The 15,098-nt window shown below is 37.4% G+C and overlaps 1 protein-coding gene across 1 annotated transcript in view; it reads left to right on the top strand.

Annotated features, from left to right (window-relative positions):
- The window catches only part of DKK2 (dickkopf WNT signaling pathway inhibitor 2), a 99,980-nt gene extending 97,217 nt beyond the window's left edge, over positions 1-2,763 (top strand). Inside the window, exon 4 of the mRNA XM_047090535.1 lies at positions 2,513-2,763. Coding sequence (XP_046946491.1) covers positions 2,513-2,763 — 251 coding nt within the window. The remainder of the gene's footprint in view (positions 1-2,512) is intronic.
- Positions 2,764-15,098: the final 12,335 nt, after the last annotated feature.

The following is a 15,098-nucleotide window of genomic DNA, read 5'->3' as shown; positions in this document are numbered from 1 at the left end:
GGTAATTCATTGCTTTGATTTTAGAAAAAATACAAGGAAGATACTTTATTGGCAAAATTTTAACTGAATTCTTAATTTATTCTTAATTATGAGGATCCTGCAGGTTTCTAAGAGATCTTAAATAGTTAGAAAATGCATAGTAAAATAACTACAGCACCCTGATCAATCATGCCATTTTCTAAACAGTCCTGCCTTTAAATGTTTGCTGTCATATGATTAAATCCCTAGTCTTTTATACCTTTTTCTCACCTTTACAGAAATTTTATTTCAATACACAACCACATATTATACTATTCATAAACCAACTTATCAAAAATAATTGGTTTCTAGTGGAATTATGTATGGTCATAAAATTCCCCTTACTTGTATCAAAATATTTGGGAAGCCTAATCACTAACAGTAAAATTTGAAAACATGAAATTATTAAACTTAAATACTAATAGTAAAAATTTAAAGGCATGAAACATGTCTATTTTTAAAGGACACATTTAACAAGTGTGGAGCGTTACTCTGTTAAGACCTTCTTTGAATAAAAGGGTTTGTAATAATGCATATTCCCATTTTGAGAACTTTATATAATAAATATTGGTATATTGAAGGCTGTCAGAAGTCCAGCAATGAGGAAAACTGATTAAATTTTTAAACACCCCTATTTCCCCATATTTCTTGACTACAAAACCATTTCCCCACATTTGCATGCCCAGAGGAGCTAGTATTCTATAAAGTATCTGACCTATTAGACCTGAATATTATTGTTGACATGGATAGTGATAAGGAGATGAACAACTCTTCTTCAATTATCTTCTATCTATAATTCTCTGAAGACCTACGTCCTTTACCCAATCTCCTATTTCTATTCCACCAAATTCACATACATCTGTTATTACATGAATATCCTTCGTTATTCCAACAGATATCTATGTCACAGTACAGTTTCAAATTTACTAATATTTTTATATAGTTTTATGTGTAATTTTCTTCTTTTTTAAAGTTTATTTTGAGAGAGAGAGAGAGAGAGAGAGAGAGAGAATGCATGCACGTGTGCCCAAAAATGGAGGAAGGGCAGAGAGAGAGAGAGAGAGAGAGAATCCCAAGCAGGCTCTGCACTGTCAGTGCAGAGCCCCACGCGGGGCTCAGCCCCAAAAACCATGAGATCATGACCTGAGCAGAAATCATGAGTCAGACACTTAACTGACTGAGAAACCCAAGCACCCCTTATGTGTAATTTTCTGGTGGCAACTAGGAAGAACTCTTATGACAATGGCTAGTGAGTTGTGTCCATATCACAGAGGGGGATTGGTTATATCTGGGCTGACAGATAATCCTTTAGACCAGGATTGGCACATCATGGCCTGTGAGCCAAATCTGTCCTGCTGCCTTTTGTTGTAAATAATGTTTTATTGGAACACAGCCTTGCCTATTCATTTAGGCATTGCTTATATTTGCTTTTCTGATATGTAGCAGAATTGAGGAGTGACAGATCACATAGCCTAAAAAAGCCTAAAATATTTACAATCTGGCAAAATTACAGAGAAGTTTATTGGCAACCCAACTGTGATATGTGTGTTTGCTCTTTGTTGACTTAGTCATTTTTCTGAGTTAAATATCCAGATTTGTTCTTCCATATGTTTTTAATGAAGCGTTCTTGGTTGACCTTGGGGCTGTCTGCCCTTTCACTACTCCACTCTGTATCACAGCTCTTTATAGACTGCATGTTCTAGGCTCCCTATCAGGTGGCTTCTGGCCATGTGGGTTTGGCTGTGGGAGAGAAGCAGGGAAAGAAAAAAGCCAACATGCTAAGCCTACTTCAGGTGATGTTTCTGGCAGAACTGTATTTCCCTGGGGCTTCAGCGCCTGCCAGGCGGGCCTGTTGGGATTCTAGTCATAGCTAGTGATTGCAGATTCCAGATTCTGACATGACCTTCTCCTTCGGACCCTCCAGCCTATATGTGGAAGTGGTTTCCTGCTCTGTTGCTTTACCATCCTCTGGTGCTTCTTAGCCTTGCCGCTCACTACCTGTATGTCTGGTTCTCTGCGTTAAACACCTTATATTTTAAGTTTCTGTTTGCTGGCTAGACATTGATACATGGTTGTAGGAGTTCCTGAGAATTTCAGCTTTCTCCTTGAATCAGTTTATTTATATTTCCAGGAAGGTATCAAATTAATTACTTTGAAAGCACTTTTTTTTTTATTTACTTATTTTTCACTTACCTAGTTAAAAAAAAAAAAAAACAACAGACATGATCAGGGAAATATCTAAAAGCAGACCATGCCAAAGTAAAGTCCTAGCTATTCATGGAGCTTGATATGCAGACAGCAAATAATCAAAATGAATGATAATGGATTGACATGATTAGAGAGACACCCGATTGGTATGAATCCAAGACTTTCCATAGTAATGATAACTTCATGGAAGGAAGTACAAGCACAAATATCTTATGTGCTTCTGAGTGACAAGTAGAACTCTTTTCTCAAGTGTGATGATAATATCTTTTGGCCATCATCTCTGTAGGACATGAAGGAGACCCCTGCCTACGATCGTCAGACTGCATTGAAGGGTTTTGCTGTGCTCGTCACTTCTGGACCAAAATATGCAAACCAGTGCTCCATCAGGGGGAAGTCTGTACCAAACAGCGCAAGAAGGGTTCTCACGGGCTGGAAATTTTCCAGCGGTGTGACTGCGCAAAGGGCCTGTCATGTAAAGTATGGAAAGATGCCACCTACTCCTCCAAAGCCAGACTCCACGTGTGTCAGAAAATATGATCACCTCTGAGGAGAATCAATGCTAGCAGACTGTGAATCTGTGTATTTAATGCATTACGGCATGGTGGAAAATAGGATTTGGATCTCAGAAGAATGGCTAAAAAATAAGGAATGTGATTAAGAATATAGAGCTCACAGAGAGAGAGAAAAAGGAAAAGAGGATAAGCAGATTAGAAAGGGTGACAAATGTAGTACAACCAATGTGTTTCCATTATGCAACTTGTTTATGTAAATAATGTACACATTTGTGAAGATGCTATTACTGAAAAAAGCACACAGTGAAAATTACAGATACCATGTGACTTTCCCAGAGTTTAGGTTGTGCTGGAGGATTGGTTTCCTTCAGATTGGTGATTGCCTATAGAAATAACCTAAAAGCCATATTTCTAGTTCAAAGTTATAGTTTAACAAAATAGTCCCTGTATACCTTGGCATACAATAGGCTCTTATGTAAAAAGAGTTGTTAAATAGGAAATGAAGTCCTGGAACATAGTTAATTTGCAATGCAGAATCGCCTTTTAGTTTGGAACACTACTTCTACTGCTCAGTGAAAGGCCTTGGTAGATAAGAAAAAAAAGTCAGTATTTTCCAAATAATTTCAAAATAATTGCAAGCCCTTTATGAAGGTCTTTAGGAAAAACCAAACTTGTTTTTCTTCAAACTGTTTATTTACGTTTTTCAAATATTTAGTTGCATCAGTAATTAATAAGAACCAGTAGAAGACAAAAAGAGTGCATTCACATTCTAAAAGAATGACATTGTATCTTTCTTGATTGTATGTAATTCCTACCCTGAATATATTTCATTTTCCAAACTATCCTGATTAATTGTGAATAGTACCGAGCAGAATTTCATAGTTTGCGAAAATTTTCAAGGTGTCCAAAATACAGAATCAATGCTAATTGTTATTTTTTGAAGCTTTGGCATTCCCTATGTTTGATAGAATTAGATTGATAAATACATTTATTCTTTACACATGCTGCAGTATAGTTGGCTAAAGCTGATAATAGAAACTTGATCTATATTTGCCCTGGACAGAAGTACACAAAGGAAATGGAAAAAAATGGCAAATACTGAGGTTTTGGCAACATGTTGATCATACATCTGAAGCACAAAACTGACTATTCATATTTGAAGCCCAAAGCCACACAACCTAAATGGAAGTTTTCCATGGGGTTTGCTATCACAATATTTACTATGTAGATGAATTCTGTGTAGGTTGCTAATTGACCTCAGAGTATTTATTTTATATTTTTGAGGTCCTAAAATAATAGGAGGTCTCATGAAATGGATTCCCAATGCAGATTAGTATAGTGAGGTTCCATTGCCCTTGATAAGCTTCTAACTTGCCAATGGCACCAACTGAAATTTCTGTACCAGTTTCTGTCTGCAATAGCTGTTTTTTGCCAAAGATAGTGTTTCCGTTTTCTGCAGCCATTGAAATTAAAAATATAAATGGAATAACTTGTAAAATCTACATATTGCTAACCTATAGGAACCACAGTCTCGAAATTCTTTGAAACCATTTTATCACTTTTTTACTTTACTCAGTTCTAAATATTATGTCTAGAGCATAAAGCAAAAATGTTATCTTATAGTTGTTACTTTTGACCTTTTCTTTTATAGACTGAAAGTCACTCCTTAATTTTCTTTTACTTCAACCCCTTCTGCAGTCTCAAATTCAAGTTTTCTCAGTAGAAATTGAATCTGAGTCTGCATATCTATTAAAAATTTCAGCTTCCCATACACACTTACTAGGGTGATTAAGATTTACATTTTCCCCACATGTCTGCTAAAACAAAATTTATAAGCTGATCTATCCAAGAACCAATGTCTGTACAAACAGGTTTCTATAAGCTTGGCAACGTGAAAAATGGAACATTTCAGTCAAGCATTTCCTATATAGCAATTACATCTACAATCTGGTTTTTGCATTATTTCCCTTATGTACATCCCAAAATTATTATTTGAAGTAATTTATTTACAGGAAATGTTAATGAGATGTATTTTCTTATAGAGATATTTCTTACAGAAAGCTTTGTAGCAGAATATATTTGCAGCTATTGACTTTGTAATTTAGGGAAAATGTATAATAAGATAAAATATATTAAATTTTTTTCCTTCAAAAATGTAATTCAAATTTCTTTGTGCTTTGCTTATGATAAAAACTTTCATAGAATCAGATTCTCAGAGTTCAAATGGGCTTACTTGATCTGATTTTACAGTTGGGTTAGGAATCCTTTGGATGACATCACCATGAGATGATCCAAGGCAGTTTACTATTACTAAAGGCAGCTTATTCATGGCAAGACAGATGCAATTGTTAAAAAGTTATTTTTTCATCAAACTAAAATATGCCAGCTTGGGCTTTGTACCCATTTATTCTTACTTAGCGTTCTGGAATATTTTGGAACAAGGGCTCTCTGCAGACTTCTTCAAAATGCTTGAAGCCACCTAGCATATTTCCTACAATCATCTCTCCAGATTACAATTTCCCAAAATAGAGATGCCAACATGCTCAGGATATTGGTTCATCTCCCTCATGGTGCAAAGAAGCTACAAAATATCTTTGTCCCTCTATGGATACAGACTGAGTTACCTGGCCCAAATCCACTTCCTGGGAAGGTCTTTCCTCTGCTTCCTAAACAGAGATGTCAGAAGTGTTTGATAAACAGTACTCACCAATTTTGAGACTGGGAGTGGTTGTAAAAACCCATGTTGTATTAGAGATGTTAATGGGCTGGAAATGTGGAAAATAAACATTCTGTGACAGTGGAATGGATTAAATGTAGCTATGGCAGCATAATGAAACTAAAACAGTCCCATAGCTAGAGTTCAGAGTTGAAGATACCTCAAGCATTGCTGAAATAACTCCCACATTATTCTAATTAGTCACTTAAATAGTTATTCTTAAATAGTTATCCATTTCCTCAAATTGAGAACATTTGTATTTCCTAGTTACAGTGTATTTTTAGACTATAACAGTCATATGGGTAATATTTTTCTTTTCCACTGAGCTCAGGGAGATGCTCTGAGAACTGACAAATTGTCTAGACTTCCTTTTTAGCCAAGAAACACAATGCCCTATCATAGCACTAGGATTTGAGGAAGGAAACAATCAATTGCACTTTTCTCCACCCCCAAATTCAGGCCATTTGAGAAAAAAAGTTGAGAGAGAAAGGCAGATGACAGATTACCCTAAAGCTGGTAAAGTTATCGGAGAGTGTGATGTGTACTGTGGGCAAGAGGATACTAGAAAGAGACAGATTCCAGAGCAAGATACTAGAAAGTTGCCCATTCTCAGACAACAACAGACAACGTCATTTCTATCTATGGGAGCTGCCCCTGTAAAACTTATAGCATGGATGGGCAGAATGAAATGACACACTTTCTTCTGGCAATTTGTGCCAAAGAAGAAGGGTGGGGAAGGAACAGAACTCAAGAATCTCATTTGAAATTCTACAAAACTGGGTAATTCACAGCACATGAAAGGAGTGAGTGAGGGATAGAGTGGGACAAAGATTATTATACACTCCACATTAAACTAGGAAAGAAGAAACCCCTCCCTCACATCATTCCCCATCAGAAGAATCCACCTGTGTATTCCATCTACTTTTAGAGGGTGAGTGGTATTTGAAGCATTACTGCCTTAATGTAAAACTGGTAAAGTTTAGAAATTCACCATTTGGTCTTAGCCTCAACTGGGGTTTCTTTTTTACACACCTAGCATATTCAAAGCATTGCCAGTGCTTGAGAATAGGTTTGGTTTGGTGATGTGGCCTCCATATATCTTGCAGTTTGACCTTTTTGGGGGTGTGCTATGGTGCTGCCTCCACTGCTTTATGCATTACTTGTTTCCTCATCCCTGCATTTATCCAAGCTGTAGAAGCACATCAACAAATTCCTGAAATAAAATTGCTATTGATACTTCTGAAAATTACCTGAGCAAAGGATGCCCTGGGACACAGAAGATATTCCCAAATTATACCCCTTCGCTCAACACACACTCACTGACAGTGCCTTCTATATGGCAGGCAGCTTAGTAGGCACAATGGTAGAAGCAGAAATCCAAACCAGAAAAGTTCCTCCTTTCATTGTTTTTACACTCCAGTTATTTTTTAGGAAGGTAAAATAATTAAATAAAAATTATGTAAATACTATAGGAGACAGAGGATGAGCCCCATGAGGAAAATTGAAGCAGGGTAAAGAAACGGAGGAAGACAGTGCTATTTTAGATTCTGTGGTCAGGGAGATCTCTTAGAGGAGGCAACTATGAATAGAAACCTGAGTGAAGTGAGGGTCTGGGAATGGAAATTTCTGGAGAAATGGCAGCCCAGGAAGAAGAGCATGGGCAAAATTCTGACATTGGGAAGAAGCTGAGGGGGAGACTCAGATGGGATGGGTAAGGGGAGAGAGCTGGAACATGAGGTCAGAGAAGAAGGTGGGTCATATCGTGTAGAACCTTACTGACTTGATGAGTACTTTTATTTTCAAAGAGAGACGGAGTTGGTGAGAGCTTTTGAGCGGAGGAGTAGCATGAGCTAACATGTTTTAAAATTTTCACCCAGGCTGTTGTGTAGAGAAGAGACAAGGGCATCCAGGCAAGAACCACAGGTGGCTTAGATTTTCGAGGTAAGGTGGAGGTCATGAGAAACAGCTGGATTTAGGGTATGTTGGGGGTGGAGCCAACTGGATTTGCTGTTGGACTGGATGCAGGTTTCATGAGCGAAAGAATCTCTCTGGCCTAACCCAAGGATCAAGGTCATGGAGAAATTGTTGATAAGAAAAAAAAAGGGTTAAAAAACTCTTTCTTGTACAGTGCCCTTGTATTTAATATCTAAGGGAAGAATTGCCCTCATAGAGTACTGACAATTCTTTAGAAAATTACCCTTTGCAAATTTCTTGCCAGCCATCTTGAGAGCTTGAGAAAAAATTATGCAAAGGAGGGATGGAGTCAACAAAAAGAGCTTGTTGGATGCACTAAGAAAAGCAGTTGCAGAAAAATGGAGGGTATAGAAGAGGGAATAAACAGGGACTGAGCAGAGACAGTTTTAATGTAGGAAAGAGATGCATCAGGTGGAATGCTAGAAATCTTAAAAAGTGCTAATAAGAAACTTCAATTTGATGCAGATGTCAAACGGTGTCAAGGAAAACTTGCAGGAAGAGAATAGCTGACTCACAGCAGTAGGTTTAGAGAATTATTTAAGCAAAGGGTGTAGCCCAGGCACCATTCCCATTGACATCGGGCCAATGAGTTGCAGTAAAGGGCAATTTGTCAAAGCGAGTCATAGTTCTCTTTGAGTTTTAAGTAATTATATAGTGTAGGACCTGGGAATTCTAAAGACATAACAATATGCAAGTAATTGAAGTGCTTTCAGGAGAAATACACTTGCCATCATACCGCTCACACATACGTCATGAATACCACAATGCACAACCTTTTAAAATTTCCTGGGGGTCAACATTTCTTATAGATGCCATGGATTTGTTTTATTTGCTCCACACCTTCCCACTTCACTACACCTGCTACACCAGTCATCATTCCGTATTTAATGGCCAGTCAGTCTCCAGGGGCTAGTAACAGATGGAGAACATCAGATCAGCTAATGCATATAAAATATTCTAAGTCTCACTTAAGCTTTTCAGGCAGACTATGAGCTTGAGATCATTCTATCCTCCATTCTTTTCCTACTTTGCCTATCACTTCTTACCACTGTGCTCTTGTCTGTTGCAATACCCATTTATTCTTTGTCTAATTTTTTTTAATGTTTATTTATTTATTTTGCGGGGGAGGGAGGAAGGGGCAGAGAGAGAGGGAGAGAGAGAGAATCCCAAGCAGGCTCTGCACTGTCAGCACAGAACCCCACCCAGGGCCCAAGTTCACGAACTCGTGAGATCATAACCTAAGCTGAAATCAAGAGTCCGACTCTTAACCGACTGAGCCACTCAGATGTCCCATTCTTTGTCCAGTTGTACGCCACACTTAAAGCTTGTTTAGAGAACAGGAAAACCAAGCAATGTCTATGGAAATTTCACAGTAACATGCAAACTATTCAACACATACCCATGTCTTATAACTTTCCAAGATCCAAATATAGTGACGCTACCTTTTATAATGTCTGAGAGAAATACACAGCAAAACTCGTTTTTACATGTTTCAAGGGACTTTTAATTCTCTATGAAGAGTATACTCCCCAATACACCATTAGCTTCAGTTTGGGAGCATTAAAAATCATTCTTAGTGGTGGAGATATGTAGGGATGCTATGCAAGACTTTTCTTAATTAAAAACAGTAAATACAACTCAAAAGTAGTTAGGATTTATTTCTTTAATGAGTGTAAGTTTGCTCAAAAACAGTTTTAGGGCTTCGGAAGAGAAGTAATAGATATTACTTAACAGGGAAAAACAATCTCAAGAAAAACCTAACAGTGTTAAGAGTAGGATAGGTTGAAGAGATTGACCATCTGGAAGAAGAACAGGCAGAGACAGTTCAAGAAAATGTTCAGGGAACAGGGGAATGTGAATTTTCTTTGAAGGAACTTATGTTTTGGTAGCCTTGAAATAAATCAAAGGAAGCATTTAAAGAGAAGGATTAACTGGGGGAAAATGGGCTATTAGGGGTGGGAGTTTCACAGAAAAAACAATGCCTTAGGGACTATCCAAACAGAATATTATGCTAGTTCAACATCCTTCTCAGATTCTTCAGGTAATCTACCAACAACCCAACTCTTATCTCCTCATCAGCTGGCAAAAAAGAATGTTCCTAGGGAAACTCTCATAGGATATAGACAATAGTAATGATTATAATCAGCTCTGTTTACTTTGCCTCAGAATGCCATCAAGTGTGATACTTTATTCCTTACAATATGCTTGAATATTTACTATGGACAAGGTGCTGGCTTAGTAGTGCTTCTACACCATCTCCTGTCATTCTTCAAAGCAACCATACTACAGCCAAGAGAGCTGGAGCCAGGATTTGAGACCCTGACTCTCTGAGAAGAGTCTGCATTCTTAGCCATTAGTTTATGCTGCCTCCATTGGAAACAACCACCCCTTTTATGATTATGGGGGATTCTATGGCTTGCCTACTGACACGGAGCTCATTAGTGTCAGAGCTGAGGTTAAAGTCTATCTTTCCATTACCATTTATTCACTCTAAGATTCTCACTCTAAGAGTAATTCCAAAAGCAGTTACCTTATTTTTCCTGAAAACATAGTAGTTAGTGCTGGAATTAGGGCTAACAGTTTATCGCTCTCTCCCCAGCAGATATTCCTCCCCATTGATTTTTTTTTCCAGGGGACAAACTGGCCCATTTAGTATTTTGGACAATGTTAATAAGAACATCTTATATGTATATCCCAGTTTATAAAGTTTACAAATAAATTTTATAACAGAGTGAGGTAAGAAAAGACCATTTGTATAATGACGGTAATTTGCTGTTTACAAAAAAAGCCACAACTTTTAGTTTGTAATTCATTCCCATAAAAATGTCCCAAGTTGGAAAGATCTTTATTGCTTATTGGTTTGGTATAAATATTAAGTTGTAATATATTTGAAATCAATTTTTTTTAAAAGGTACCCGATTGATGGCTTTTCTTTGCCCTCTTATGTCCCAGGAGACTGACTGACATCGATTGCATTAGTAGATTCCCTAAATCTCTAGCTCTTTGCTGGATTTGATGAAGAAAGGCACTTGAAGAAGATCTGACAGTGAAAACAGAGGGTTCTTGGCTTTTCTTCTGACATGGCCTAGTCTGGTAGTGACACTATTCTTCCACCAAAGGCCACAGATGGGGATGAAGGCCCTTTTTGTGACTCCTCTCCAGGTTTCAGAAATGACAACTTCAGACATAGCAACATTAACACCTATTGATCCTAGCCCTGAGTGCATCAACATCCCTTGTTGCTTTTCGTGAACACTGCCTACATCATTATAAATTCACCTTCATCAATCTCTCCTTAATGACCTGTCTCTGTCTGACACCTGTTTCTTGCCAGGACCCTGACTGACACCTTACCTAGGTGTAAATGTTAATATGTGTTTTCTTTTCACTGTTCTCCTTCACAGTCTATAAAAGTCAAGATGCAACATTACAAGATGGTAAATTATCAAGTCCAGGGCTTCATCTGGCTTCCATACATGTTTAGTGTTGTCTACTAAGACTAGTGTTTAATGTGATGGCTTGTATCCCAATTTTAGAAAAATTTGTATTATTTGCTAACATAGAAAATGGAAAGTTCTTACCTAAAAATCTGGATTTCTAGTCTCCTGAAAAACAAAACAAAACAAAACACCATGAAATATAGGAAAATGCTGGGCCTGCATTTCTGGCATCAGTAATTGACTAAAGCTAAGAGGGGCTGGAGTTCTCTAATTCTTTTTGGTTCCCACCTCTTTCTGGTATTTTGAGCATCCATTGCTTTTATTATTTTTATATATTTTTTTAATTGTGGTTGGGCTTTTTTTCTTGTACATTTAGAAAAAAGCAAAATGTCACATGTTCCTCTGCTACAAATATCCAGTCTGCCATTACCTCAGAATAGCCTCTAAATCCAACGTGGCCTCCGCCTACCTTCTTGACCTCGTCTCCTCTCTCCCTCTCCACTTCAGATGAGTTTATTTTCTTTCTGTCCTCACCAGGGTTGTCCCCATCAAAATCACTTTTCCTTCAGTCCTTTTGCCTAGTATGGTTTCTATCTGACCTTAATTCATTGAGGTCCATCAAATGTTGTCTCTTCAAAAAGGTCTTCTCTCTAGAATGTGAAGGTCTCTATTTTGAGAGGATCTGCCATGTATGCCCACAACTCTAGTATCTTATTCTTTCTTCCAGATCCTCTATTTTTTTTTTATCTCCAGCACCACTGCTTCTCAGGCTCCTCCACCAGCAAATCCATAAATTGTAGCTGCAAGTGAACTAATACCACATGACCTCTCCATGGTCCAGACTCTGAATGTTGCTTTGGCCCTGGAATTAAGGGGTAGAAGCCTTATTGTACAGTATTAAAACCAGATGGTGTTATTTTAATTAGAGTAATGGGGGTTCTCAATCAGGAAAAGTGCACAAACAAAGCCAGGATATATCATCATGTCCATTTAAAAAAATCGGCAAAGCATCGCAAAGTCATTATTTTAGAATGTCCCTGAAATTTTTCTGTACAAATATCTCTGTTTCCATTAACATGTATTTGTGAGCCTTTTCCAAAATTCCTTTCACAAGCTTTTATTTATTTTTTTACTCCGTCAGTGAAGAGACAAAACCACAGATATCTTAAAGGGCGTATAAACATGCTTCATTTGGGGGTGTGGGTGTGTATGTGTGTGTGTTTCTGTGTGCATAAGGTGTGTTCTCCTGAAAAATAAATAAAATAAAAGACAAATCCTCCCTCTGGAACCATTAACCACAAAAGATTCCTACGAGAAAAGTGAAATTTAATTTGGGAGGGATGAATGGAACAATCTGGTCCCATACGTAGTGCAATATACTTAGCTCCATTCCAATCATTTTAGTAACGCACGCCCACTCTTTATCCCTTTCACTCGCCTGTGTTTTAGCACTTCTACGTGTATCTCCAGAGACCCCAGCATTCTTTCCATGTTTCTGACACTTGTGCTTATACGTATTGGGGCTGATCCTCTCTCCTCCATTAGATTTTAAATTTATTGTGCACCAAGAACTTTATAACTCCCCACTTCACTTAGTAGCCCCACAGCTGAAGTCTTACCTCTTTCATGAACTCTCCCTTAGACCCTTCCGACCCCTGGTGAGCCTATCCTTCTCCAAAATCATATTGCATTTCTCATTGCATCACATCCCACAGCACTTTCTGTAATAACATTTACTGAGCACTTGTTATATGACACACACTTTCTCTGTATTTTATTTGCATTGCTAAATTTAATTCTCATAATAAACTTATGCATCATTAGGTACTATCTTTATGCCAATTCAATAGACCAGATTAAGATATTTGAACAAGCCATACAGCCAGGAAATGCTATACCCACCAAGTTTTCTGAATTTAGAACATTCTTTTTAACCATTCTGCTTGATCATGTTAACTATCTCTCATGTATGTAATGTCTATTCATTTATGAATTCTGTCCTATAAATTAGTTGAACCTCAGCCAAATGTCATACTGCACTCAAACAGCCTGTGCAGCACCCAGGTCTGTATTATGGGAGGTATGCAATAAATATATTTGTTAACTAAGCAGTCCTCGTGAGAGTTTCTAGTCCTATGTCAGATCACCTATCTGCACATAGCCAAGTGTTTAACATCTATGAGATTTGAGCATTTCTATTTTTGAGATCATCAGAATATTTGAAGGAAATGGATTTATGCTATGTAATTGAGGTTATCATTTTTAGGATCCAAGGAAGAAAAGGTGAGCCTGCAAAATCTGCCATACACCAACGTGACCAGAAACAATATTCCTTTCTGCTGTAGACTGAGTTCGAGCATAACTGGAAACACTTCATCTTAGTTTATGCTGTGGGGGGAAACAGAGATGACAAGAGAGAGAGGAGAAAAAGGAACCACTATTTATTAAACTTCTCTTTATCATATTACCCAAATTGATCTTAAAATTGGGTTTTATTAAATTGACCTTTAATTGGGTTTCTATCTCTGTCCTTTTGCAGGAGTCCTTAGAACCCCATGGTATCAACAGACAGACTTTGGGGCACTCAAAAATGTTATGAAAGTCTTGCAAAATGCTGTGTGTCTGTTGTTATGTCTGGTTGAAAAGGTTTGTGATGTTTATCAGTTCCTCAAAGGAGCTTTGAATGGTAAGATCTACTGCTCTCCTGATGACTATAATATATCACACATAACCTGAAAGTTGCTCATTCGTCCACAATCAGGAAGAATAAATAATATTAAACCTCTATGAAAGACAATTTTCAGGATTTAATATAAGGAAAGTGAAAACAAAGAAAACTCTTCATATTTTAGGACAGCGTGCTTAGGGTTCTTCCATACTCTTAAAAATGATTAAGGACCCTCAAAGCACTTTTGTTTATGTAGACTGTATCTATTAATACTTGCCAGGTTAGGAAGTAAAATAAAAATTTTTTTAAGCATACGCAAGCACACATTCCATTAACTCTCAGAGTGATCGCACTATCAGAGCCACAGTTGTGCAGCCTCTGGAAAACTCTACCCCGTGATCTGGAGAGGAGGACATGGAAAAAACAAAAGATGTTTGTCTTATTATGAAAGTAGTTTCACTTCGCAGCTCCCTGAAGGGACTAACGGATCCTGAAGTATATATACTCAGACGACATGTGGAGAACTACTGCTTTAGAAAAGCTAAAATCTTGTAATTGGTACTGCTTTCCCATTTCATTTTGGGACTCTGGAATGATGAGGTCCAAGTATGAGATTCATCTCCGGGAAACAAGGGAGCTTTATGAGAGTGTTGATGCTATCCTCTCTCTATCCTCCCTATTTTCTCTTTGTCTTACTTTTGTCCTATATTTATTTCATCTTACTACACCGTGTACATAGTCACTAACGCCCTCAAGTTCTTTTGGAAAAAGATAGTATTTAAAGAAACAAAGACACACACACAAAAAGCACTAGACCACCATAAAAGACTGAGGTAGGGACAATAGTTTTTTTAAGGAATTTATTCCGAAATGACTAAGTTCCATGTGATGACACTGTTAGAAAACTCGTAACTTTTAGCAATTTAAAAAAAAGTGTGCAATGGAATAGTTTTAAAGCTAGAAAGGGTTTTGGTGTTTTAATCCAATCTCACCTTTAACAGGGGAGGGAAATGAAGTAATATTGTCACTTCAGTTTCCGTAACTTACATATTGATTTAAAAAAAAAAAAGGTTTTTAATCCTTGAATATAGAAATTACCTTGATAGAATTACAAAGTAGCATATTTTTATTATTAAGTGTGATGAATATTTGGTAATTCTTCTACACAAACTGTGACACCCTATATCTCATGTGTGTTCAACATATAATGGCTAATGTTAAATATGGCAGAGAAATGGGGGTCCTGAGTGGGAGTGGGTACAACAGAAGCAACTAGAATCTGTGTCTGTGTATCATTCATCATTGACAACTAAATACTGTATCTTTCACGTGCGACTGGTGGCTCTCTCTTCCTGCCAGTAGCCCATTGTTAAAGATAAATGTTTGAAAACAGGAGATTTCTCCCATGAAACCATAAATCTGTGTTTGTGGTATTGTCTAATCTCTGTTGTGGGAATGGATCTGACATCACCATTTGAAAATTATGACTTCTTTCAATTCAAAACCGGGATGCAGATGATGATGAAGAAAAATTTCCTCTATATTCAGGCAAATGTCACAAT

The sequence above is a fragment of the Lynx rufus genome, unplaced genomic scaffold (genome assembly GCF_022079265.1).
Source record: "Lynx rufus isolate CCGP_SWC_20201006 ecotype Redwood Valley unplaced genomic scaffold, mLynRuf1.p SCAF_3, whole genome shotgun sequence".
In the NCBI taxonomy this organism is placed as follows: Eukaryota; Metazoa; Chordata; class Mammalia; order Carnivora; family Felidae; genus Lynx; species Lynx rufus.
Note: the sequence above shows the minus strand (reverse complement) of the source record. Positions and strands in the feature narration are given on the sequence as shown.